At 36.4% G+C, this 24,082-nt stretch overlaps 1 protein-coding gene across 4 annotated transcripts; it reads left to right on the top strand.

Annotated features, from left to right (window-relative positions):
* Positions 1 to 4,786: 4,786 nt before the first annotated feature.
* LOC109071184 (multidrug and toxin extrusion protein 1-like) lies at positions 4,787 to 23,715 on the top strand. Of its 4 annotated transcripts, none has more exons than XM_042771244.1 (18): positions 4,802 to 5,048; positions 5,285 to 5,386; positions 5,614 to 5,682; positions 5,957 to 6,105; positions 6,863 to 6,905; positions 7,045 to 7,089; positions 7,343 to 7,440; positions 8,385 to 8,482; positions 8,585 to 8,698; positions 9,011 to 9,078; positions 9,732 to 9,840; positions 9,933 to 10,008; positions 10,093 to 10,162; positions 10,835 to 10,967; positions 11,267 to 11,361; positions 11,780 to 11,854; positions 11,937 to 11,996; positions 22,415 to 23,715. In XM_042771244.1, exons 1-18 carry the CDS (start codon positions 4,908 to 4,910, stop codon positions 22,601 to 22,603), a joined length of 1,734 nt encoding a protein of 577 aa, XP_042627178.1. In that variant the 5' UTR covers positions 4,802 to 4,907; the 3' UTR covers positions 22,604 to 23,715. The 4 variants fall into 4 exon arrangements, with proteins under 4 accessions (XP_042627177.1, XP_042627178.1, XP_042627179.1 ...); XM_042771242.1 differs by lacking the exons at positions 4,802 to 5,048; positions 5,285 to 5,386; positions 5,614 to 5,682; ... (12 more) ...; positions 11,780 to 11,854; positions 11,937 to 11,996 and adding exons at positions 14,286 to 14,301; positions 15,676 to 16,010; positions 16,505 to 16,606; ... (12 more) ...; positions 21,621 to 21,715; positions 21,818 to 21,904 and having other exon boundaries at positions 22,319 to 23,715; XM_042771243.1 differs by lacking the exon at positions 22,415 to 23,715 and having other exon boundaries at positions 4,787 to 5,048; positions 11,937 to 13,181.
* The last annotated feature ends 367 nt before the right edge of the window (positions 23,716 to 24,082 follow it).

Below are 24,082 nucleotides of genomic sequence, written 5' to 3'. Positions count from 1 at the left end.
AGTAACAGTAAAATAAATTAAACATAAAGTTGATAAGTTAAAAATACTTTTTGATAGTGCTTATTTCCTAATGTGATTTGCAAACATAGCTCCTTAATTCTTTCTCTCACTCTATTCTTTTTGAGAGGGTGATTGCATAATTTCTTTAAACCATCTGCCGAACAAGAAACTATTAAGGCTTCTTGCACAACAAATTGTTTAATAAAACTATTTCATTATATGACTGGCATGAAATCGCAGGATTTTTGAGTGCGCATGGCATGCTTTTCATTTTTGCTGTAAGAATAGTGCTGAGTTTATACTGTCTGTTATGTCCTTGCATTATGACACTAGGGATAATAATTTATTCCTAGATGTGTACTGTCTCTGATTTCTGTATTGGCAAAATGTCTAAGTTCAACCTTTGTTTTCCCATTATTTTCATACTTGCTGAAGATGATGCAGGTGTTGTACGTAATCAACCAATCGTCAATTTAATTAAAAATCAAGCTTTGCACACAGCTTTTTCAACAAAATTAGCTGTGTATTCTGACAAAAAAAGAGAGGGCTCTTCAAAGTGTAAATAATACGGAAGAGGATTAGGGCCAAGCAATAATAAAAAATAAAACCATCTCGAGATTAAAGTAATTATATTGCGAGATTAAACTCGTAAAATTTCAAGAAAAAAAGTCGAAATACAATCTTGAGAATAAACTCATGAAATATCGAGAATAAAGTCGTTGTGTTTCGAGATTTAAACTCGTTAAATTTCGAGAAAAAAAGTCGAAATACAATCTTGAGAATAAACTCATGAAATATCGAGAATAAAGTCGTTGTGTTTCGAGATTAAACTCATTAAATTTCGAGAAAAAAGTCGAAATACAATCTTGAGAATAAACTAATGAAATATCGAGAATAAAGTCGTTGTGTTTCGAGAAAAAACTTGTTAAATTTCGAGAAAAAAAGTCGAAATACAAACTTGAGAATAAACGCATTGCATTACACACCATTAATGGCAGTGCCGTACGGTTTTAATTTATCATAGCTGTCCAAGTGCCAGAGTGCATTTGGGTGAAGCCAGTGATAACCTTGCATTTGTCCTCTGGTTGTCATTTCATGTTGGACAAAAGCGAGTAGCCTACATCGCGCAAATTGGACTGATTTTTTTCTTCTAAAAAGACCTAGCCGCTTGCAAATTCACTTTAAAGTTCGTGTGCTAATTATTATTGTTTCATAATTAGCTAAAGTTGATAGTATTTCTTTGTTACTGAAAGATATAGGCTATGCAATGAACACTGATCGAATGCGTTATTCTCTACATTTAATTTCGACTTTTTTTCTCGAAACACAACGACTTTATTCTCGAAATTAAATGAGTTTATTCTCACGATTATTTCGACTATTTTTCTCGAAATTTAACGAGTTTTTTTTTCTCGAAACACGACGACTTTATTCTCGAAATTTAATGAGTTTATTCTAAAGATTGTATTTCGACTTTTTTTCTCGAAATGTAACGAGTTTTTTCTCGAAACACAACGACTTTATTCTCGAAATTTAATGAGTTTATTCTCAAGATTGTATTTCGACTTTTTTTCGAGTTTAATCTCGCAATATAATGACTTTAATCTCGAGATGGTTTTATTTTTTTTTTTATTGCTTTGCCCTAATCCTCTTCCCTAAAATAAGGTCATATAAAATTAAGTGTGATTTTTTTTTTCTTCTGTGTTCTCATTTTGCTTCCATTCAGGTTCTTCCAGACCCTGATTTCAAAACAGACTTTTGCTTATAAAGGGAACATTCATAAAAGCTGCCCATTGTAAATTCATCAAACTGATTGAAATTTTAAAAATGCATACAACACAAAATCCATCTCGCTGTCTTGGAAAAGTGCATAAATGTCAAATTCACCATCGTTTTATACTACAAATATGTCAGAGAGTTTGTGCAGGATAAATGATGCTGTTATTTTCCTACCAGCTACTGGATGAAGCACCGAGAGGGTGAAAGGCCCTTCACATTTGGGTTATTTTTTATTCCAGACTGACAAAGCTAAACGTAGAGGACAATACATTATACCTGACAGAAATAGCCAACAGTGGGCTGAGAGTGTTTTGAGAGCCCACTTCTGTTTATAGCGCAAATAAAAAAAACAAGCACCTGACCCGTAAGTCACATAGGACAGTGAGATTTGACGCCTCCGTAGGTGGAAATCAAGCTGTATTGATTTGGACTTTACCAGCAAACTTAAATAACAGTGCAACATAATAGGCAGAATTTCATTAGCTCTATCATTTGCTGTCACCCTCCCTGCTCTCTGAAGCAATTTATTTGAGCTGATTGGTGATATCGGGATGTCTATGTGGAAAGAATACTGAGAGAGACTCTGTCATTGAAACCCTATTTAAGAACGGTACGCTCCTCGGAATTTAATCGCTACTAAAACTACACGGAATCGTCTTGTTAGCTGTCATCAACAGCCTGTTCAAACTTACTGTTGTTGGCAAAACATGACAACGCAATCTCCATCATGTCAGTCCAAATCATGCGTTTCAGTTTGCTTATGGATCAAGACATGTTTGCATAGCAATCCTACGGTTGCCATGGAGACCCCTGTTCCTCTCTGCGCCGCATCCTGGGTAATTAGTGGATGATCACACCTTGACGATACACTAAATCTGGTGTGGGAAATTAAATCTTAGGAATTAAGCGTATGTAAATGTCATATTACAAACAATTAGAGAAGTTAAAAGAACAAGCCCGGTTTAGCCTACTGCTTTGACTCTGAGTAATTCTAGGAATGTACAGACTCCAAGTGCTGTTTTTGACATAAAATGTATTTATAATAGTTTTCTATGGGAATACTAATCCTGTGTGATTGATATGGGGGGTAGTAAGATGGCGGCTCCAACACTTCTGGTGGATTAACGACCATTACCTGATTCTAGTTGTCATATTTTTTAATAGTATTTAGTCTTTTTGTAATCTTTCTCTCTCCCTGCAGGAGGCCAAATGAGTTATTGTGAAGCCTGCCCATAACTAGCTCCTTTTTAGGAATAAATAGATGCCTCAGTGAATGCATTCTATAATAAAGAGTTTCGCTGAATGCTATTGGTTGCCTTGTTTTTTTAAACACTGTTTTTCTTTATTGGGTTAAATTTCATATTTGCTTGTATTCATTAATTTTCTCTTGTTGTGTATGAGATTATAAAATAACACTAGGATGTGAATAACTAACCTTTTTAAATTTAACATTTTCTAAATTTACCAAAATCGAGTGTTTGATGTCTAAATATATATTAAAATGCAAAACCTAAAAAAAATAAGTAGGCTACAAAAATAAAAGGCCCATGGTAATTCTAGCCTTTTTTCAGTTAGTCTCTGCCTCAGACAAAACACACAGACCGTTGGTTGAACATCTGATGCATATGGCACACAAAAGTGCAAACAATTTAGGAGTTTCAAAGTCGTCATCAGATTGGTTGAATTATACAGGATTTCAGGGAGACGTGTGTGTCGCGTTCTTTAACGTTCTGCCTGGAAACAAAGATGCCATGACGCCAAACCCCCTCATGAAAGAAGAAAGCCTTCGTGTTTACAACTGTGATGATGAGCGCTTATCAAGAACAACTAAACGCTGGATTCTCAAAAGTATGTGAAAGTTGGTGGCATAAAATTTTTATAATACATCGTTTTACACACCAGTCTGTAATTGTGGTGACATTTTCATGCCCCGAAACATGACGCTGATCGAAACAAACTGTGATTGGTTGTTTGACATGTTGGCCAATGAAAGCTGCCAAGGATTCCAGACCTTCAGCCATCAGTCTGAAGGTCTGGCTACGCGAGACTACTTTTCAGTTATCAGAAATCTTCTCCTTTATCTCATGATTTCATATGAAGCTTTTAGTTGAATTCACTGCTATGACCTACTTTATTGTTAGAGAACTGTAAAAAACTAGAACACAAATGGATTAAACTACTTCATTTAGTGAGTATTCCATGACTGACAACATGTGGTTTGATACCTTGCAGCAGCCATTTTGTAAAATGCATTTTTCATGAAAATTGTCAGTAATGTAATGGTGTTACTGTCACATGGTCTTTAAATAATGCACAATAAAGATAAAACATCATTCAGTTGTCATATATGTGTATTCATAAAGTTAAAAGGTGATCGTATAATGTGGTAATAGCCTACATTTTAAGACATCTTGCTATACCAAAAGTGGAACTCAGTAAACTCAACCGTGGATGAGCGTGGACGGACGAGTTCGACACATGTGCAGTATCACCTACTTGACTCGCTCTGTCTTAACATTCACCCTGCTCCTGCGCTGTTGTACACACAGCCACAAAAATTGTGCTGCAATCAAAAAATAGGGCAAATCCTCACCAACCGGTTCTGAAATCATACCCAAACTGTTTTTGGAGGGAGGGAAAGATCCTTTTTGGCCACTTGCTATCAGTCATTGTTAGAGCCCTGTACGGGACTGTTTTCTGCTCACTCTGAATTTCTGACTATTACTGCATGCTCTTTCAATGTGCGTTCTGCTCCCGCTCACACCCGCAAACATTCTAAAACTATATATAATTTTTGCGCATCAGAGATTCGCTTTCAGTATGTGGGGTGTTGAAATCCCCCTCTGTAAAAATTCCTTACTGTAATGGCACATGCTGAACATATTCCTCAAACATATTCAAATCTTGTAACCATTCTCAAGAAGTAAAGTTCTCTATTGTATTTAGGTCAGTTGGTTGCAGATTTCAACACTTCCACTCATAGAAGTATTGAGACAGGCTTCACCTAATCAGTAAGCTTTTAAGATGGTGAAACTTTGCCACATTGACCTGTTAGCAGCACAGCTGCAGCAGCGGGACCGTCCCCTGTTGTGTCTCTGGCCTCACTGCAGATCAGGTCTAAGGAGATCATGGATGTTTCAAATCCCAGGACTGAAGCTTCACCAAAGGAGCCTAGTTCCAAGATTTTTTGCTGTGGATCCGTGAGACGTTGCATCCCTCTGGTATATAGACAGGAGCTCTACCACATCCTGCGCATGACTGGACCCCTGGTATGAACTCAGCTTTTTTCTCTCACTTACATTCATGTACGCACATGAATATAAAATATTAATGTATTCATATTGTAAACTTTGGAAAGTTTTATATCAATTTCACCTGTCAAAGTGGCAAAGAATGAATCTGCAAAGCAGAACAGCAAAGAACTGTCACTATTTCCTCCATATACTGTAGCTCATTGCTCTCATATACTTATCATCCACTGAGAATTCTCAGGTTGTCATTCCAGGTTGCATCGCGCATTCTGAATTATCTCCTACCATTTGTCATAACAATGTTTTGTGGTCGCCTGGGAAACAGTGTGCTTGCTGGTTATGGAATGGCCTCAGCTGTGAGTTTATTTCACTCTGCTTATTGTTTCTCTGGAGTGTTACATATTGTTTGTTTTGTGGTAAAACAGAAACACTGGTGTATGAAATGCAAATGTTGGCACAGTATTGTAAAAGTTCAGCCATCGGGTTTGACCGTATCTTAAACCTTTGTTTTTGAAGCTTGTGTATTGAAGTAGTTCAGAGCATGGATGAGAAGTAGCTGATGCTTGTTATTCTGATTTATCAGACAATAAACATAACAACTGCAGCTACAGGTGGAGGTCTTGCACTGGCGGCTGACACCCTTATCTCTCAGGTATGAAAATATGTATGGATATACAGTGGGTCCAATAGGCTGAGACCACACCAGAGAGCTAAGATTCAAAATTTAAGTTAAACCTCAACTGAATTAGGAAAAAGACAAAAAAAGTGAAATAAAGAATTGGACCCCACTGGATCTCTTACAATGAAATATGAAATACATAATGTTCTGCTGAAATTCAGAATTTGGTAGCGTATATGGGATATTTTAAGAATCCAGTATAAATTTCAAGTGTTGTGTCTGAGTTCTGGCATCATGTTCTTGTCAGACCTTTGGTGGGAAGAATCTGCACCGTGTTGGCATCATCTTGCAGAGAAGTGTCCTGATCCTCCTGCTCTTCTGTTTGCCCTGTTGGGCTCTGCTCATCAACACCCAGCCCCTCCTCTTGCTGCTGGGTCAAGATCCAGAGGTGGCCAGGTGATTCACTGCAAAAAAATAAAAGTTTTTCAAATATAAAATATTTTTGTCTTGTTCGGTGCTTTTCTTTGTTTTAAAGGAATCACTTACCCAAAAATAAACATTTGCTAAACATTTACTTACCCTCAGGCCATCCAAGATATAGATGAGTTTGTTTCTTGGAATAGATTAGGAGAAATTTAGCATTACATCACTTGATCATGAATGGATTCACTGCAGTGAATGGGTGCCGTCAGAGTTTAGCTCCAACTTGCCTCAACACAACTGCCTGGAAGTTTATAGTGTGCCTAGTAAGGCCTTGATTAGCTGGTTCAGGTGTGTTTAATTAGGGTTGGAGTTAAACTCTGCAGGAGACCGGCCCTCCAGGACTGAGTTTGGAGACCACTGTTTTAGAATGAATAAATCATCTTGAATAGAACCAAAAAAAAGGAGCAATATTTCTTCATGTTAGTGTAAAGTTATAGATCCCCAAGGTTTTGAACAAACAAGATAGTGTCTGATAATGACAGTCCTTCTTATCTCTAGCAAACATATTTTGTAACGTCCCTTCCTAAATAAATGTTGACGATGTTGTTAAATGAGGCATTTTAATGAGCACAGACACACATTCTAATACTCAATTTAGATGCAGGCCAAGATGGAAATGGAACTGCACAGCTAGATTTATTCTGCTGTATGATAACTCACAGCTCTATTTTTAAAATCATTTATTGTGCCTTGTCCTCAATATCACAGTTACAAATGTGCTTCTTTTCAGGATAGCTCAACTCTATGTGGTTTGTTACCTGCCAGCAGTTCCAGTGAGTCATAAAAAATAGCATCATTTTCCTCTTGTCAGCACAGACACATAATTTACATGGTATAGCTTGAAATATGATACATATATACACACCCCGTCTTCTACCAGCATAGTTTCCCATTCTCTCTCTTTTCACACAGGCTATGTTTTTGCATCAGCTGCAAGTAGCCTATCTCCAGAACCAGGTATGCAATCTTTTTTTGTCAGATAAGCACCCTAGCTGAGCTCTTCAAAAGCATTGTTGCATGCAAGATCTTAAGACCTGTATCACAGTCAGCCTCCAACTGTTAAAGTATGATCTTTATTGGCAGATATTTCCTTGCTGTATGATATAGTGTGACTTTAAAATGTAGCTTCATACGTGTCACTCAATGTAATGTCACAGCAGTGACTGTAGATCCTTCCGATGCTTTAACAGTGACTGTTTTGGGCCTGTAGGGAGTCATTCTGCCTCAGATGTATGCAGCCATTGCAGCCAACATTGCAAATGTGGTGACAAACTACATCCTTCTGAACTGGTTGGACCTTGGGTTATAGTAAGTTTGAAGGGCTGTCACTCATTTACACACAATCATGCTGTATTAGTTATTTACACAACAGATCTGGTTCTCGAATTAGATTGGTCAAACTGCGATCAGTAATATTTAGTTGTGCAGTAATGTGACTGCTTGAATAACTCCGCTTGTCTGTGTTTGCATGTTCCATTTCTGCAGTTTACATCACTACTCCAATAGGTGGCAACAAGTCACTGTCTTTTGAACAATTCAGTCAATTCATTCAAACAAACACACTGATTCATTCAGGAATAAATCAAGCTACTGATTTTATGAACAAATCACTGAATCATTAATTAACCAATTCTTTCTGAAATGTTGATGAGTGAGTCATTGCTTCATTCACTTAACCGATTAGTTAAAAACACTGATTCATTCATTCATTCATTCATTCAGCGAAACACCATTAATTTGTCTTGTTCAGATATGCGCGACATGAAAAATCATGCTTTGGTTAGTCATAAAGTAATATTTATGAGATGACTGTAGAATTAGAAAATTATGACTATAAAACTGATGAAATACTAAATCAAAAATATGACTTTAAAAGTCAAAATCTCATAATTAAAATAACCAAAAATTTATTTTTATCTCATATTTATGACTGTAATATCTTCAACTTAGTATGTCACAATTTCAACTTTTAATTTCTTTATTATGACTTCTGTGACCAAAGTGTAATTTTCGTACGTGGCGGAATTAGGCTTCCATATGAAACTGACCATATTGTGTCTAAACTGTAAGTTATTCATACACCATTTATACCATATAGGGTCACAAGAAAATCATAATCATGCTGTGATATTATTACTATTGCTATAACAACTACACTTATGTTAGTTTGACACTGCTTTGAATCCATACAAGGACATAACAACTAGCGTATCAGTTTTACAGTCATGTATTTTCTGGGTTTTGTATTTCAGTGGATCTGCTGCTGCCAATACCATTTCTCAGGTCTATATTTGTGTTTTCCTCTATTTGTATATTCGTTGGAAGAAGATCCATGTTGAAACATGGGGAGGTGAGCTAACTAGCTAGCTAAACTTGCTGATAAACCACACAAACGTACGACAATGTTTAATAAATGGATAATAGATGTGAAATCTTACTCTGCGCCCCACAGGCTGGTCATGTGACTCACTACAGGAGTGGGATGGATATATGAAACTGGCCATCCCCAGCACCATGATGCTTTGCTTTGAGTGGTGGATTTATGAGGTTGGAGGATTCTTAGCAGGTGCCTTCTAAAGACTAAAGTCAAAAATAAACCTTTGTGTTAATACACAGAAACCACTGCCTATAAAATGTAATTGAGTTATCCATTTTATTAGGCCTAGTCATGAAGAATGGCCTCACATTAAAATGTCTATTTGGATGTAGTGCTTAATGTGGTTTAAGGTTATTAATTTTAGCCTCAGATGATTTTTCATGCATGATTGCTTCAGGACAATAGAAAATGCTTGTGTAAAAGCTTTATCACAGAGAGAGACCACTTTAATGTAACATTATTGTACTGTCAAATGCATTCCCTTATATCCATCTCTTTCAGGCATGCTAGGGGAACTGGATCTGGCAGCTCAACATGTAGTCATTATGCTGGCTTTTATAAACTACATGGTAATTTAAGCCTGAATATTTACCCAATTATAAAGTTCCGGAAGGAATATAACAGATGCTTCCCTTTTCCCTTTATGTCTCTTGTCAAACAATGATTTACTTGATGCATTACCAGATAAATAAAGTATATGAAATTTATTAGAAAACTGATAAATTATGAACAGATTTACACATATACTATGGTTCAAAAGTTTTTGGGGTCAGCAAGATATTATTTCTAAAAAAAATTTTTTTTTTAATTGCTGCTTTTGATTAGCACAGATGCATTAAATGGACCAAAAGTGACAGTAAAGACATTTTTTAAATAAATGCTGTTCTTTTGAACTTTCTAATTATCAAAGAATCATATGCATAATTGTTTTCAGCATTGATAATAATAAGAAATGTTTCCGGAGAATCAGATCAGCACATTAGAATGTTTTCTGAAGACTCGTGTGACACTGAAGACTGGAGTAATGGCTGCTGTATTGTAAAATCAGCTTTACTATCACAGGAATACATTACATTTTATAAAAATATATTAATATAGAAAAGTTATTTAAAATTTTAATACTATTTTACTGTATTTTTTTAAAATCAAATAAACGTGTCCTTGGTGACCATAAGAGATCTCTTTCAAAACATTAAAAACATTTATGTATTTTCCATGCCAGTTTCCATTAGGGATTCAAGGTGCGGCGTGTGTACGTGTGGGTAATGCACTTGGAGCTGGAGATACAGCCGGAGCGATTCGCACCAGCAAGGTGTCCCTCGTCTGCACAGGTTTACAAACAGTCATATTGCTTTGAGCCACATTCATCTTTCATTATCTTTATGTGTCTGACATGTCCTTTTTCTTTATCATTTGGATGCAGCTGCCTTGGCAATTTTGCAAGGTCTTGTGCTTGCATCGACAAAAACTGTGATTGGTTTCTTATTTACATCAGATGGGTCAGTATTTGTTTTGCAAATCAGACCTGCAGTAAAGATGTTCCTTAAACAGTACTGTACTGATGATTGTGTTTTATTTTGTAGGCATATTGTGGTGCTCGTCTCCAAACTCTTGAACGTCTATTGTGTGCTTCAGTTCTTTGATGGTCTTGTTGTGAGTACTTTACATTGCTGTTACTTTTTTTCAGAAGAATTGACAAGTGATTTATTTTTATGCATGGTTTTAGATGGCTGTCTTTTCCAAATGCAGTTTTTTTTTTCTTAAAATCATTACGTTTGTTTTAAAGTTAAAAGAGTATAATGATTTTACAAAGTTGTAATTAAAACAAGATTAAATGAAAATATTATTTCAGTCTTTCTCTTTCTACCTAAAAATGTAATGTTTAATTCAATGTGTTACTTGTCATTTGTTTGCATTTGTGAAAAAATGATTTAAAGGAAATTCTACAATATTTATTTTCGTAATAAATATATACAGTAAACAAATCATATATAATGGATAATGGAGAACATACTGTATCTTGAATGTTAAGTTTATTTTCTCACCCCTTTGGTGAATTGTTTTAACAATTTTAATAATTTTAACAATTTAGGAGCCATTGGGGTAAAAAAAAAAAAACAAACAAAAAAAACCCTTACGAAAGTTTTGCTCCTCGGGTAAATATTTTTTTGCAGTATGATCATTTCAGTTTTTGTTTGGCTCAACTGGAAGACTGGAACACACAAACTGATAAAATGTATTGATTGTATGCACAGACACTTTAGATAAAAGCTTATGTATATGCATAAATGTAAATGTCTAAATGTGTTTTATTCTCTCCTCAAGTGTGTCAGCATGGGTATTCTGTTGGGTTCAGGGCAGCAGAAGATTGCAGCTGTAGCTAATTTCTTTGGGTATTACTGCATTGGACTTCCACTTGGCACCTCTCTCATGTTTGCTGCAAAATTAGACGTTGTTGGTTTGTTTTCCTTCATTTTTTTCATACTGTGATCTTATTAACAATTCAAAGAAATGTTCACTTATAGTACTTGTTGATATTCTGTGACCTTGTCATGTTCTCTGGTCACCATGTTAGCATCTGGTTTCTAAATCAAAAAAAAATTAGGTTGAAGCACATAGAGAACATCAGTTGGACACAGTACTGGTCCCTGCAGAATTGCATTAATGCATCTGGAGCACCGAGAACAGCATTCATTAAAACATTTCTGTAATGAGATAACAGCTGCCCTACAGCAATGTCCTCTCTTGCTTTCACAGGCTTTTGGCTGGGACTTCTCATTTGTGTATGTGTGCAGTCCAGTTTTTTCATTGCAGTCATTTTTAAGCTCAACTGGGGGAGAGTGACCAAAGAGGTATATTTCAGTATTTTCAGGTGTGCTTCCTAGTTTTTTTTTTTTTTTTTAAGTCATCGTGACGTTTTTAAAATATTTAATCAAAATGAATTGCAATTCACAGTTAATTTTACTTCCATAAATTTTGAGTGAAACATATTCAGTGAGGAAAAAATGTAGGATGAGACCTATCAGGATTTGATCAGATTATGAAAAGAGACTTTTACATACCAAAATGGAGCCAGATTGAATGTGAGTTTGATAAAACAATGTCTAATTAACTTTTTAAAGCTGTTTGTTAACATTAGCTTACACTAAAGTAGCTTAGTTATTTACTTTCAGAAATGCAAGTGTAATTTCAAACAAAATCAAGCTTTTAATTAATTTCTGTTCTCATTAACTATATGACATGATGTATGGCACATCCATAACATCTCAGGCAGTGGAAAGGGCTGGAAAGAGTAAAATCTCTGCAGTGTCAACTCCGCATAGTCTCACAGCGAGGCACGGAGAGGTACGTCTGTTGACTTTTACTGTACTGTATCTTAACACAAAACATTTCTGAAAACTGAGCTTGATGTCTTGTCTGCTCTCAGAGTGGGGATGAGTACATGACCATGAACTTGAATGATCAGGACGAGGAGCCACACGTGGAGGAAAAGCCCGCGGTTCTGCTCTCTACCGCTCAGCTGATCCTCAGGAGGGGTCTGACCACCCTCGCTGCTCTTCTCATGCTAGCTGTAGGGATAGCCGTCCATCTCACTGTGCCTTTACCTGAGGTGTCTTTTGCTGTCAGAGCAAATACTACTTTGGACTCAAACTTTACTACACCTTCATCCCTCATCTATTCAACTTCAATCTCAATCTGAAAACAAGAGGCTAGAGCTGTAGCTGATCATACATACTGTATATGCCAGGTGTTTAATGTTTTGCCGTTTTCTAGAAAGTTAAAACAACTTTGAAATTTGTTACTCATCACACATTTGCAATATTAAAATTCATGAGTCTACCTTTTATAGAAACTCAGAGCAGCTGTTACAACATAATTTTGCATTTTCTCTTCTTTTCCTTGAACTCTTGCCAGATCTTTCAGCTTTGTGAACATGACACTGATTCAAAGGTTGGTGTGAGGCACTGAGGAGGAAGGAAGACATGTTAATATTTTCTTCTCTCCTTAAAAAAGTAATCCTTTGTATGTAATCAATCTACTGTATATGATGATCCAACACATCATGAGTCTAATGTACAACAGATATTAGTCACTCGTGAAATTGTTTCCAGGAACCTGATTAATGATTCACTGATTTGTTTGTAAATGTTCGTGACTGTGAGATGCACCTATATGAAGAAACAAACCAAAATAGATCTACAAAATTAGTGACATTACTGGTAAAAGACAATTGAAAGAAAGTTGTAATGATAAACAAATCTTGGCTTTTGAAATGTTAAAGTCATTTGTGGTTCTAGCTTGAGAATGGAAAGAGAAGGTCGATGAATCATTTCACATGGGTTCATGGAGGGGGATGTGAAAAAGAGGAAAAGAGAGATAACGTACTGTAAATGTGAATGGCATTCACAAGGCAAAAAAAATATGTGTCATTGTAATCTGAAGGACACTGAAAGAGAAAAGGTCAAAGGTCATGTGGAGTATCAAAAACCTGAGAATTTGATTATTTAGTAGCATAATGTTTTAGGTTATATAAATATAGAAGCTTTTACATATACTGTATACAACTGAAAACCATAATATTGTGAAAAAAATGATTACAGTTTTAAGTTACTGTTTTCTCTTTTAATATATTTTACAATGCAATGTATTCCTGTGATGGCAAAGGTGAATTCAGCAGTCTATTACTCCAGTCTTCAGCGTCACATGATCCCTCTGAAATCATACTCTGAAATATACTGATTTGGTGCTCAATAAACATTTCTTATCATTATCAATGTTGAAAACTGTTTTATTATTGCTTAATATGCTTAATTTAATATGCTCAGTGTGCACTGCTTAATATTTTTGCAGAAGCTGTGATACACTTTTTTCAGGATTCTTTGATGAAAAGAAAGTTAAAAAGATCAGCATTTATTTGAAATATGTATTTTTGTTACAATGTAAAAATCTTTACTATCAACTTTATCCAATTCAATGCATCCAATGGCTGAATAAAATTAAAAATGTAGTTTTTCTAATAATTTTAATAGTAATTTTTTTGTACTTTTTACTGAAGATATACAGCACTTCCATAAAAAAATCAATGTTTGATGCTGAAATACTTTTACTTTATTTTTTTGAGAATGTTGCATATTTTTCATATACTAAATATAATTTTCACATTCCTGAAAGGAGTGAAATTTTTTCCTTATGAAATGAATTCTTTGTGAAGCCAGACATTCAGGAACTCTCGCAATGCAAATGCAGATGCACAAAACAATGGGCTTTGATCTCTTTATGAAGCCAAACACTCAAGAACTCTCGCAATGATTTGATCAGACAGGAAGATCTAGAAGAAAGACCATTTACTCTTTGGTCCCTTCACCCATTCTTTCCCCCTGGGTACATGGTCCAGGTCACTAAAAGTTGACAGAGAAATGCCAAGAACTCAAGTTACTATTCTCACATGAAACATTTACTATATCTTCAGGATTCATGATCGTAAACTTTTCATGTTTTGTATCATTTTAAAGGTCTCTGTGCGATTGGTAAAATGGTCTCGATTTCACAGTAGTCATTTATATTATGAGAACGATTGAAAACTTTTGTAGAATTGTGTTCTGCTGAGGAGGGGGTGTGTCCTTGAGAATGTTTATCTCCAGCTAGGTGTGACCCTGATGTGATCATGGGAACCTAAAGAACCAAAAGGTCTTTTATGTTTGGTCAAAGTATAGAATGGAAGTGACACAACACTACGGGGTGATCCTGTAGTCAGATCAGCCCATAGTGTGGAGTGTATTTCCTGAAGTCAGGTATACTACTATTTACTCAAAAATGTAATTGTGTTAAACACATTGTGCCTATAGAGCACACTGTATAGTTGTTTGAACTACATCAGGTGCACATTGGCTAGTTAAGTTTATTCTCTAGAAAACCTGAGTGCTTATCTATGCATTTTAGACCATGTGTCTTAAATTAGGATAACTGTTACAATGTTAAATTTGTTTGTCTCCTGCGTGGATCACTTGGCCGTTCCCCATATGGCTACAGTGTCTATGTACAGGAGCGGGTTGCCACGTGGTTACAATGTGATTCACAATTGCACTATCCTTTCTAAATTGGCTTCTTATTGTTTCATTATGTAATTAGCATGATACAATTTTACCTGACTGATAATAAAATGTTATATTTGATTTATTCTGAACTGTCCTGAAATCATTATGACTAGTAAACTGTGAGGAGGCTTTTGTTACTGCAGATTTACGGCTAGGATAGGTCAAACTGAAGGCTCGAGAATGATAGGAGCAGTAGGCACATCATCGGAGACCTTCTGATTTCTGTCTATCACTGGTATTAGCAAGTTGTATGGGAAAGGACTAAGTGAACTACACTTTTTGTCATAAGCAAGCACTAGGCGGCAGGCAAAACAGGTATTAGTCTACCTACATCCTCTGACTAACATCAGACTGGCGGGTTTGTGATCGTAAGATCCATGTGAAGCTAGCGTGAGACTTAAAAGGGACATTAGGTCCCCAGTGAACGGATAATTGAGAGTATAGTGAGTCCAGGATAATCAAATATCTAAATTAATAAACAATCAATATTTGTGATTAGTTTTTAACTAGAAACATTGCCTAAATTTAATGATCACATGAAATTGGAGTCAGATTAAACACGGAGCTTGACTAAAATTGATACTAAATCCTGAAATTCAGAAGCGCAAGTAAAAGGCCAAATACGCATTAAACCTTCGACCAGGCCACTGGATTCCGCTTATTGGGCTGGCGGGTGGATCCTTACATACCAAATATTTTTCATATACTTTAATAAATATTTCATATACACTAAGCTAGTAAATGTTCCACCAAGCTGTGATACAATAAGTCAATAACTTAAGTAACAATAAGCTTTTTTCAAAGTTGTGGTTGTGGTGGAGCTAGAGCCAAGGTTGTAACTTGGGCATGGGTTACATAGAGCTGGAGGTCTTCTGCTGTTACATAATTACTGCAAATACACTATGAATATTAAAAAATAAACTATAAATAATTAATTCAGTACTGGCAATACTGTCTGTATTAAATTGTGCTTATTACTTTTATATGTTGTAAACATAGTTGTTAATCAACTTGTAATTGGATTTTAAAAAGGATTGATTGATCTTGTCACACAATGCAACTTTTTTCCAGGACTGCAAACATCCACCTCCCATCCTGTGGATTAAATCAAAGCTTCTCATTGTCTTCACCTCATTTAATCTGTAAGCCTTCAAAGGTGCTGAATGTGGACCTGAAGAATGAACAGCTGTAGAAGGGCTCCTTACATTCTATGAAGCAAAACCAGGCCTGTTGCAGTGTCTTCAAGGATTACAGCTGAGAAGATCATGGAAGTCTCGGGTCCCAGAACTGATGCCCTGTCAATGGAGCCCAGTGCCAAGCTCTTTTGCTGTGGTTTCGTGAGGCGTTGCATCCCTCTGGTGTATAGAGAAGAGCTATACCACATCCTGCGCATGACTGGACCCCTGGTGAGGAGTCTGTCACATACACATCATGAAAATGTGCTATGCTTGTTTTGTATGAATAGTAGAGGGCTGGCAGAGAAATGCAACCGCTTACACAGAAATGATCCATTACTGAATAGACCATGATCTGTTTTGGGTACAGTTTGTATTATGTCTTCATGCATGTCCAATTGAATTTAAATGAATCCTGTTGATTTATTGAGTTGATTCTCGAATGTTAAATGCAGCCATAACAGTGTATGATATGTCTCACATTTTGTATGAAATACATACTGTATAAAAATATGTCATAAATAGCTTGGAAATCATATTTATGGGAAATTTCCAAAATAGTTCAATTTAAAGAAATTAGTTACAAACAAAATTCTCTCATAAATCTTAATAGAGGTGCTTTGTTTTTCATCCATGTGACTGTGTACTTTCAGAACTGTAATCCATGTGAGCCCAGTACTTTCATCTTCATTTTGTGCTAAATATTTCTTTGTTTGTATTCTTAGCTTGTGTGCCGGTTCCTGAATTTCCTCCTTTTCTTTGTGGTGACAATGTTCTGTGGCCGCCTGGGGAACACTGTGTTAGCAGGCTACGCCATGGCCTCAGCTGTAAGTCTGTTTGATTCAGAACTTCTGTCACCCAATATGTGTTATGTACCACATTATTATGTTGTGTAATATAGTTATAGAGCATTAAGCAACACAAAATGTGCTCAATTTGTTTTTCAGACAATAAATGTAACAGCTGCAGCGACGGGGTTGGGACTTGCTTTGGCATGCGACACTTTGGTATCACAGGTGTGTTTTATATACAAATAGCACTCCAACTCCCTCATAAAATAATAAACCAAAAGCCTGAAATGAAAAAAGAATTAAACAATGAAAGGCCTACCGGGAATCACACAACAATTTTTGACAGTAATGAAAATGTGGCTGGGAGGGACTGATGTACAGTACGTTTAAAGCGTCTTTCCAAAAAAAAAAAATAATAATAATAATAATTTAGTTATTAAATATTAATAAAAATTATCTATCAGTTATATATACTGCTTGCCATTAGTTTATCCCTCGCAGCCTCGTTCTGTGTGAAATTCAATATGGCATCTAACCTTACTGAGGTCTATAAATAACTTGTCTTTTTTGTGTTAAAATACTTCAAAGGCGTTAGAATACAAATGATTCTCATTTGTTATATGCAAGCATATTTTAAGACATCTTGCATCCCATATAAATGAAATGCTGTATAACAATATGCCAAGAAATTGACATAAATAGCATTAACAGGTTTTATATGTGTCCCTTATAGATCAGTTAAAGTAATTGGTAAAAACAAGATTCTGTTATGACAGTATAGTCTTAAGACATTTTTAGGATGATTCCTTCCAAACCATTAACATGCATCAGAGTGAAAAAGCTTTCACTGGAGCAAAGGTAAAAAAGCTTAAAGGTACATTTGTTAAGTGCTTAAGTGTACATGTTAGTACCTTTCGAAAAGGTACTGTCCCAGTGACGGTTTTGAACCTTGTTTTCTGAGAGTGTATAGTACAGTAACTAATAGCTTATGCAGTCTTGCATCTTGCCCTCAGACATTCGGGAGTAAGAACCTTCTCCGTGTAGGTGTCACCCTGCAGAGAGGCATCCTAATTCTGACGCTCTTCAGTTTGCCCTGCTGTGCTTTGCTTGTGAACACCCAACCTCTGCTTCTCTATCTGGGGCAGGACCCTGAAGTGGCCAGGTGACCGTCACACTCTTTAACACACACTGATTGAACGTATTTATTTGTATTGATATTGACTGTTGAATGCTTAAACTGAACATTGAAGAACTAGAAGTCTGTGGTGACTGACTGACACTTTCTCTCTCTCAGGATTGCACAGCTCTATGTGGTTGCATATTTGCCAGCAATTCCGGTGAGGTCCACTAATGGATTATTATGGATTGCATTTCCAGCCCAGATGAACTCAAATCAAATAATTCTTTGTAAACATTACTGTTCATCCTCATCCTGTCATGTGTCTATATTACAGGCCATGTTTCTGTATCAGCTGCAACTGTCATATCTTCAGAACCAGGTAGATAAAATGACCTTTTAAGTAAAAGAACAACTTAATAGCTGCATTCAGTTCTTGTGTTGACATAGTTATTCACATGAACTCTCTGTAGGGAGTGATCAAGCCTCAGATGTATGCATCTGCAGTTGCCAATGTGGCCAATGTAATAGTGAACTACTTTCTGCTGTACTGGTGGGATTATGGAGTCTAGTGAGTAGGCTATATACTGTAGTATATGTTTTCCATATGTTTTTCACATGTGTTTGGTTTTCAGTATTTTAGCATTTTTTCTGTTCATTTTAGTGGGTCTGCTGCTGCAAACACCTTTGCTCAGGTTTGCAATTGTTTTGCCCTGTTTTGTTTCATTCGCTGGCAGAGGATCTATGAGAAAACTTGGGGAGGTGAGTTTCTATCAGTGTTGGGGAAGTTACTTTGAAACTAGTTTTTCAAGTTCCTTGACTACCTATATTAAACTTCCTAGTCAAGCTCCTCTTTGTTACTTTAGTCTTTTTCTGGAACAAAATAACGCTTTGAATGCAGTTTAGGGTGAACCAATTCACTGCAATAATTCACATTATGACAGACAGCATTTTTGGAATGACTCGATTCACTATATTGAATCAGACTTTTCACTGTTATATGTGGCAGTGTAGGAGTCGATTCACTGGAATAATTCAGATTTCTTGTGTATATATATTCTTAGACATAGAAAACCGTTAGGACGAGCCCATTTACTAAATTGAATCAAACTTTCCAAGACAAATTGAAAATGAATCAGACTAATGCTTCTCACTAAAATGAGCGTGTTTGTTCATAAAGCTTGCTCGACGCTGATTATCAACACCACTGCTACATGCTGAAAAATGAGCTTGTTATTGGACAACTTACACAATTTTAAAAACCTAACTTTTTGTACAACTGAAAGATTTCTATACCATCATTTGCTACATTGGCTTATTTGCTTCTGAATGCAGGTCCCTGTGTTGATTGGTTGGGTTGTCAAGGCAAAACACACTGTCTTCATTTAAACTTGCAATTTCTTTTCAAAGAGCTTGGTGAAGAATAGTTGCTCTGTGTGGCTCATTTCTTACTGTTTTCCTTTTGCTTCAAAGGGTGGTCTTCAGAAGCCTTGCAGGATTGGGGGTCCTACATGAAGCTGGCCATTCCCAGTACACTGATGACCTGTTTTGAATGGTGGATCTATGAAGTTGGAGGCTTCCTGGCAGGTACATTCCATGGTTATCATCATGGCCGGGTTATCCAATGGGCAGCACGGGCACGGTCGCAGGGCCCCATGCGCACTTGGGGCCCAAACGAGGGGAAGAAAAATTTCATAGTGTCTAAAAACTAAGTATTTAAACTAAGTGCAAATAGCCCACCTTGTTGGCAGAGGCTATTTACACTAGCTCCACCCACCAATGTCTGGTTGACATAGACAACATTATTAAAGATGCAAGTTATGCCACAAGCTCAGTATCGTAGGGCGTTAAGCACATGGCTCTATGCTTTGACACAATCGACCATAGTTCTAATCCACCTTTTGCCGAACTCATTCTTCCCTTTTTCCCCATCACATATCAAATCGGAAGGACATTTGTTTTCAATATTTCCAGGTGTGTGTATGTGTGTTGTATGTGAATTATAGAAGAATCTGATTCATAGAACTGGATTGGTAGAAGTTAGGCAATGTGTGCTTGCGTATGCCAGTGAATTACACTACGCAGGGAAAGTTGCTGCTGGTCCAGGAAAGCATTGTTGCAATCATGTGGTGTAAATCCTGTATGATGGAGGATGTGTAAAGGTGTTAATATTGTCTTTCAGGTTGTGATCATAGGCTTTAACCTGTCAGTGTAAATCCTGTATAAGCTAGAGGTGTTTATAACAAATAGTACCATATAATTCAAGACCTTGATTGTGTGGGGTGGGGGGCCCTTACAAGACATTGTGCCCAGGGGCCTCTGAAAAAAACAATAAAATGACAAAAACACAAAACAAAACTCTTCTTCCCATCAGGAATGCTGAGTGAGGTGGACCTGGCTGCTCAACATGTGGTTATAATGCTGGCGTACATCAACTACATGGTGTGTTTGGATGATCTGAGAATATTTGTATTATCATAAAAAAGTTACTTTATCATTTTCATGATGCTGCAGTTTTTGTTCACCTCCTTTCATATATTTTAGATCCCATTAGGAATGCAAGGTGCAGCGTGTGTTCGTGTGGGAAATGCACTTGGCGCTGGGGAAACAGCTGCTGCCATCCTCACCAGCAAGGTGTCTCTCATCAGTGCAGGTAAAAATATTTGATATCAATCATTCTCAAGCTTGTCATAACACTTAGACAGTCATATGCAGCACCAATTGATGTCATGAATACGCGTTCATTTTGTTCCCCAGCTGTTATAGCAATCTTCCAAGGTTTTATCCTGGGCTCAACAAAAACAGTCATTGGCTACATATTCACTTCCGATGAGTAAGCCACTTATCTAATTTTTTCCAGCGCATAAAACAAAATGTTTGTTGGCATAAGTATACTTAACAAATCTGTAAACACTCCAGTCTTCACATTAAGAATTAAGATTTAACAGAAACAATGTCAACAACATCTGCTCAATTTTCCACTTTGTGATGTTTGTCATATTAAGGCTATAGCAGAACTTGTGTCTCAGCTACTGAACATCTACTGCCCTCTTCAGTTCTTTAATGGAATATTGGTGAGTTCTACACAACTTTTATTTCTCACATTTAAGATTTTTACCAGTGACAGTATACAGGGGGAAGAGATGGACCACCCATATTAAAATGAATGGCAGAAATCGTAATGCTCAGTATAGGACTGTAGGAATGGAAGTCCTGCCATTTAGTTAAAAGAGCCAGTCTCCAGAAACTTTTTAGCATGCACTCTCAGAAAAAAAGGTACAAAAGCTGTCACTGGGGCGGTACCTTTTCATAAGGAACACATTTGTACCTAAACAGTCCATACCTTAAAGGTACATATTAGTACCTAAAGCGTACAAAAGTGTACCTTTTGTAAAGGTACTGCCCCAGTGACAGCTTTTGTACCTTTTTTTTCTGAGAGTGTGGTTTGAGCTAAAGATGCTCAACTTATGATGACTTTGTTGCAGTATTATTTCAGTATCATCAATATACTATTATAGTTTTTGTTAAAATTTAAATTAGATTTTATACATTTGTATTCATTATTTTTAGTAGTTTTAGTTATTTTAGTACTTCAAGATTAACTTAACAAAAATGACTGAAAATGTATATCATGTATACATGTGGCTGTGTGTAATTATTATTATGAATATAAATTTTTCTCTCTTTCAGGGTGTTGGCATGGGCATTCTGCTTGGCACAGGGCAGCAGAAGATAGCCGCTATTGCTAACCTCTTTGGCTACTACTGCATTGGCCTCCCATCGAGCATTGTTCTAATGTTCATAGCCAAGTTACAAGTTGCTGGTTTGTTTAAATGCATCATATTGACTCTTAGCACATTTACTGGTGTTCGATTACATCAATAATCAGGGAACCTTTTGATATATACAATTATTTATTGTCCACTCTTTCAGGCTTTTGGCTGGGCCTCCTCATTGCAGTCTTTTTGCTAGCAATTTTTTTCATTGTGGCTATTTTCAAATTAAACTGGAAGAAAATGACAGAAGAGGTAGGCATATCAGGTCTATTAAAATGGCACTTTTTTTCTAATTATATTGCTTATGATCATATGATGAATTGATGACTAAAAGTGGTTCTTTATCTCTGAAAGGCAATTGAGCGTACTGGAAAGAGTGCAAATGGAGCAATTACCCCGAGCCATCGCAACAGCTTCTACCAGGTGGTCCTGAATGCAGAGGTATTTTTCCGTCTTTGTACAGTAGTTTTCATTTTAAAAAATCAACAAGAACTACTAGTTTAATGCATTCATTTACTACACTTAATTGCAAAAATAACACGCTAAAAATGTATTTAATGATGTCTGCTGATTTGTACATTCATACCTACACTTTGGTTCACTGAAAATAAAAATGAAGCATTCTTATGTTGTTCCTATGATAACAAACTGATTTAATCTCTTCTGTGAAATGCAAATGAAGATATAAAGAATGCACACACACACACACACACACACACACACACATAGAAAAACATTTTTTTCAAATATCTTCTTTCGTGTTTAGCAAAACACATGAACTATAAGATGCCCTCGAAGTGGTGCACAGTAAAATCTCTTATAGTATAATGGTTATCTTGTGTCTTACTGTTTTAGAATGGGAATGGATACGTGGTTGTGGGCTCTCATGATCAGGATGAGGGACTCAACTGTACTGTGGTACATGAGGGGCCAAAGGTGACTCAAGTGGAGGAAAAGCCCGCAGTTCTGCTCTCTACCGCTCAGCTGATCCTCAGGAGGGGTCTGACCACCCTCGCTGCTCTTCTCATGCTAGCTGTAGGGATAGCTGTCCATCTCACTGTGCCTTTACCTGAGGTGTCTTATGGTGCTGGTGCAAATTTTACTCTGAACTCAAACTTTACCACAGCCACTCCTGTCTAGTCAGTGAGTATCGTTTGGAACCTGGACCTCAGATAGATTTACTGTGAACATTTTCTATCTCTATGCTGTGCAAATGAGAGGTAATTAAGACATTGTATTGACTTAGAAATATAGAAGCATTTTTACATTGGTCTCAGGCTGTATAATGTGACCTAGACAGATGATCGTATTTTTATTCTGTATGCACTTGCGCTGTCCACAGCATTAGTAGAGTAGTAAGAAAATCAACCAGCTTAGCAGCAAAAAGGTCTCTTCCCCAGTGGCACAGTCATATAATCTCTTCAGTTGACATTTCTAGTCAGGTGGCTGCTGGAGATATACTGCCAAAAAGATATTCTACAGAGCTACTGTCATATATTGAGAAATCTGTATTATTAAACATGATGGAAACTTGATGGGCTGTTCACACAGAAAGTGTTTTTGCACTTAAAATGTGAGTTGCAGGCCAGTGGAATGAAAAAAAAAAATCATTGCTTATATTGTTTTCTATTTGCTTTTGTTGTGTCATGTGGTTTGTGTCTGGTGTATACATAATGCAACCTTTTGTGAGATTACTACTTTTTTTTTAACCTACATTTTAACCCTATAAGACTTCATGAGACTAATACATATATATATTCATATACATGCTGATATGTCTATCCAGAGCTCTGCTATCATATTGTTTGTTGCTAACTTGTTATACTGTATGTAAACGTTTAAGGCTGCTATAGGCCATTAGGATTAACTAACCATAGGAATTTAGCAGATTAAACAGTCTGATGTGACTGTGACTGTGACTCTGGGCTGTTTTCAGATGAGTTTCATGTGTGGAAAGATAATTCAGCTGCAGGGAGCAAAGAGTGTTATTAGTGGGGGTTGTATCATTGGAACTAATGAAATCAGTGACGTGATTTAAATTAAACAAGACATATAAACACACACATGCCCTGTGGAGGACAGTCAGTAGGTGTTTCAGCACACACCATTTTAAGCACTGCTTATTGTAAAAAGATAATCAATAATTAGATTTAGTTCCTTCTTTTAAACCACTGTAAATATTGCACATAGTTGATTTAAAGCAGCTTATGACAAATGAAATCCCTGGATCAATAAATCGCTATCCCATTTTACATCCCCTTATCATAGTGTGTTTGTCCAGTGTGAAATCCAAGGTCGTCTATGTGATGTGTTGTGGCATGGTCTCAGTCAGCATGAAATGGAAGTTGTGATAGTCTTTTCTACCATATTGCAACAATGTCTGAGTTAAACAGCTTTTTGAACAATAAATAAAGAAAGAAAGAAAAAAAAATTAGTGTGTCACTTGATTTTGCCCATTGGGAATTCATTGGATCATTATTGTTTGCTAATTGCTGAGATCTCAATGACAGGTTGCACATTTGGGTTATGAGTACACAATTATATATATATGTGATGTTCACTGATAAATCATTTATAATAAACCTTGAATCATTTCATAAAATATAAGAATAGTGAATT

Source organism: Cyprinus carpio, chromosome A15, assembly GCF_018340385.1.
Source record: "Cyprinus carpio isolate SPL01 chromosome A15, ASM1834038v1, whole genome shotgun sequence".
Taxonomy (NCBI): Eukaryota; Metazoa; Chordata; class Actinopteri; order Cypriniformes; family Cyprinidae; genus Cyprinus; species Cyprinus carpio.
Note: the sequence above shows the minus strand (reverse complement) of the source record. Positions and strands in the feature narration are given on the sequence as shown.

What these genes read in the sequence shown, in the direction of transcription:
- LOC109071184 (XM_042771242.1), top strand. Translation starts at nt 15,870, where the DNA reads ATGGAAGTCTCGGGTCCCAGAACTGATGCCCTGTCAATGGAGCCCAGT. An exon ending in GCGACACTTTGGTATCACAG is followed by an intron (nt 16,796 to 17,583) that starts GTGTGTTTTATA and finishes TCTTGCCCTCAG; the next exon opens with ACATTCGGGAGTAAGAACCT. An exon ending in CAGGACCCTGAAGTGGCCAG is followed by an intron (nt 17,733 to 17,864) that starts GTGACCGTCACA and finishes TCTCTCTCTCAG; the next exon opens with GATTGCACAGCTCTATGTGG.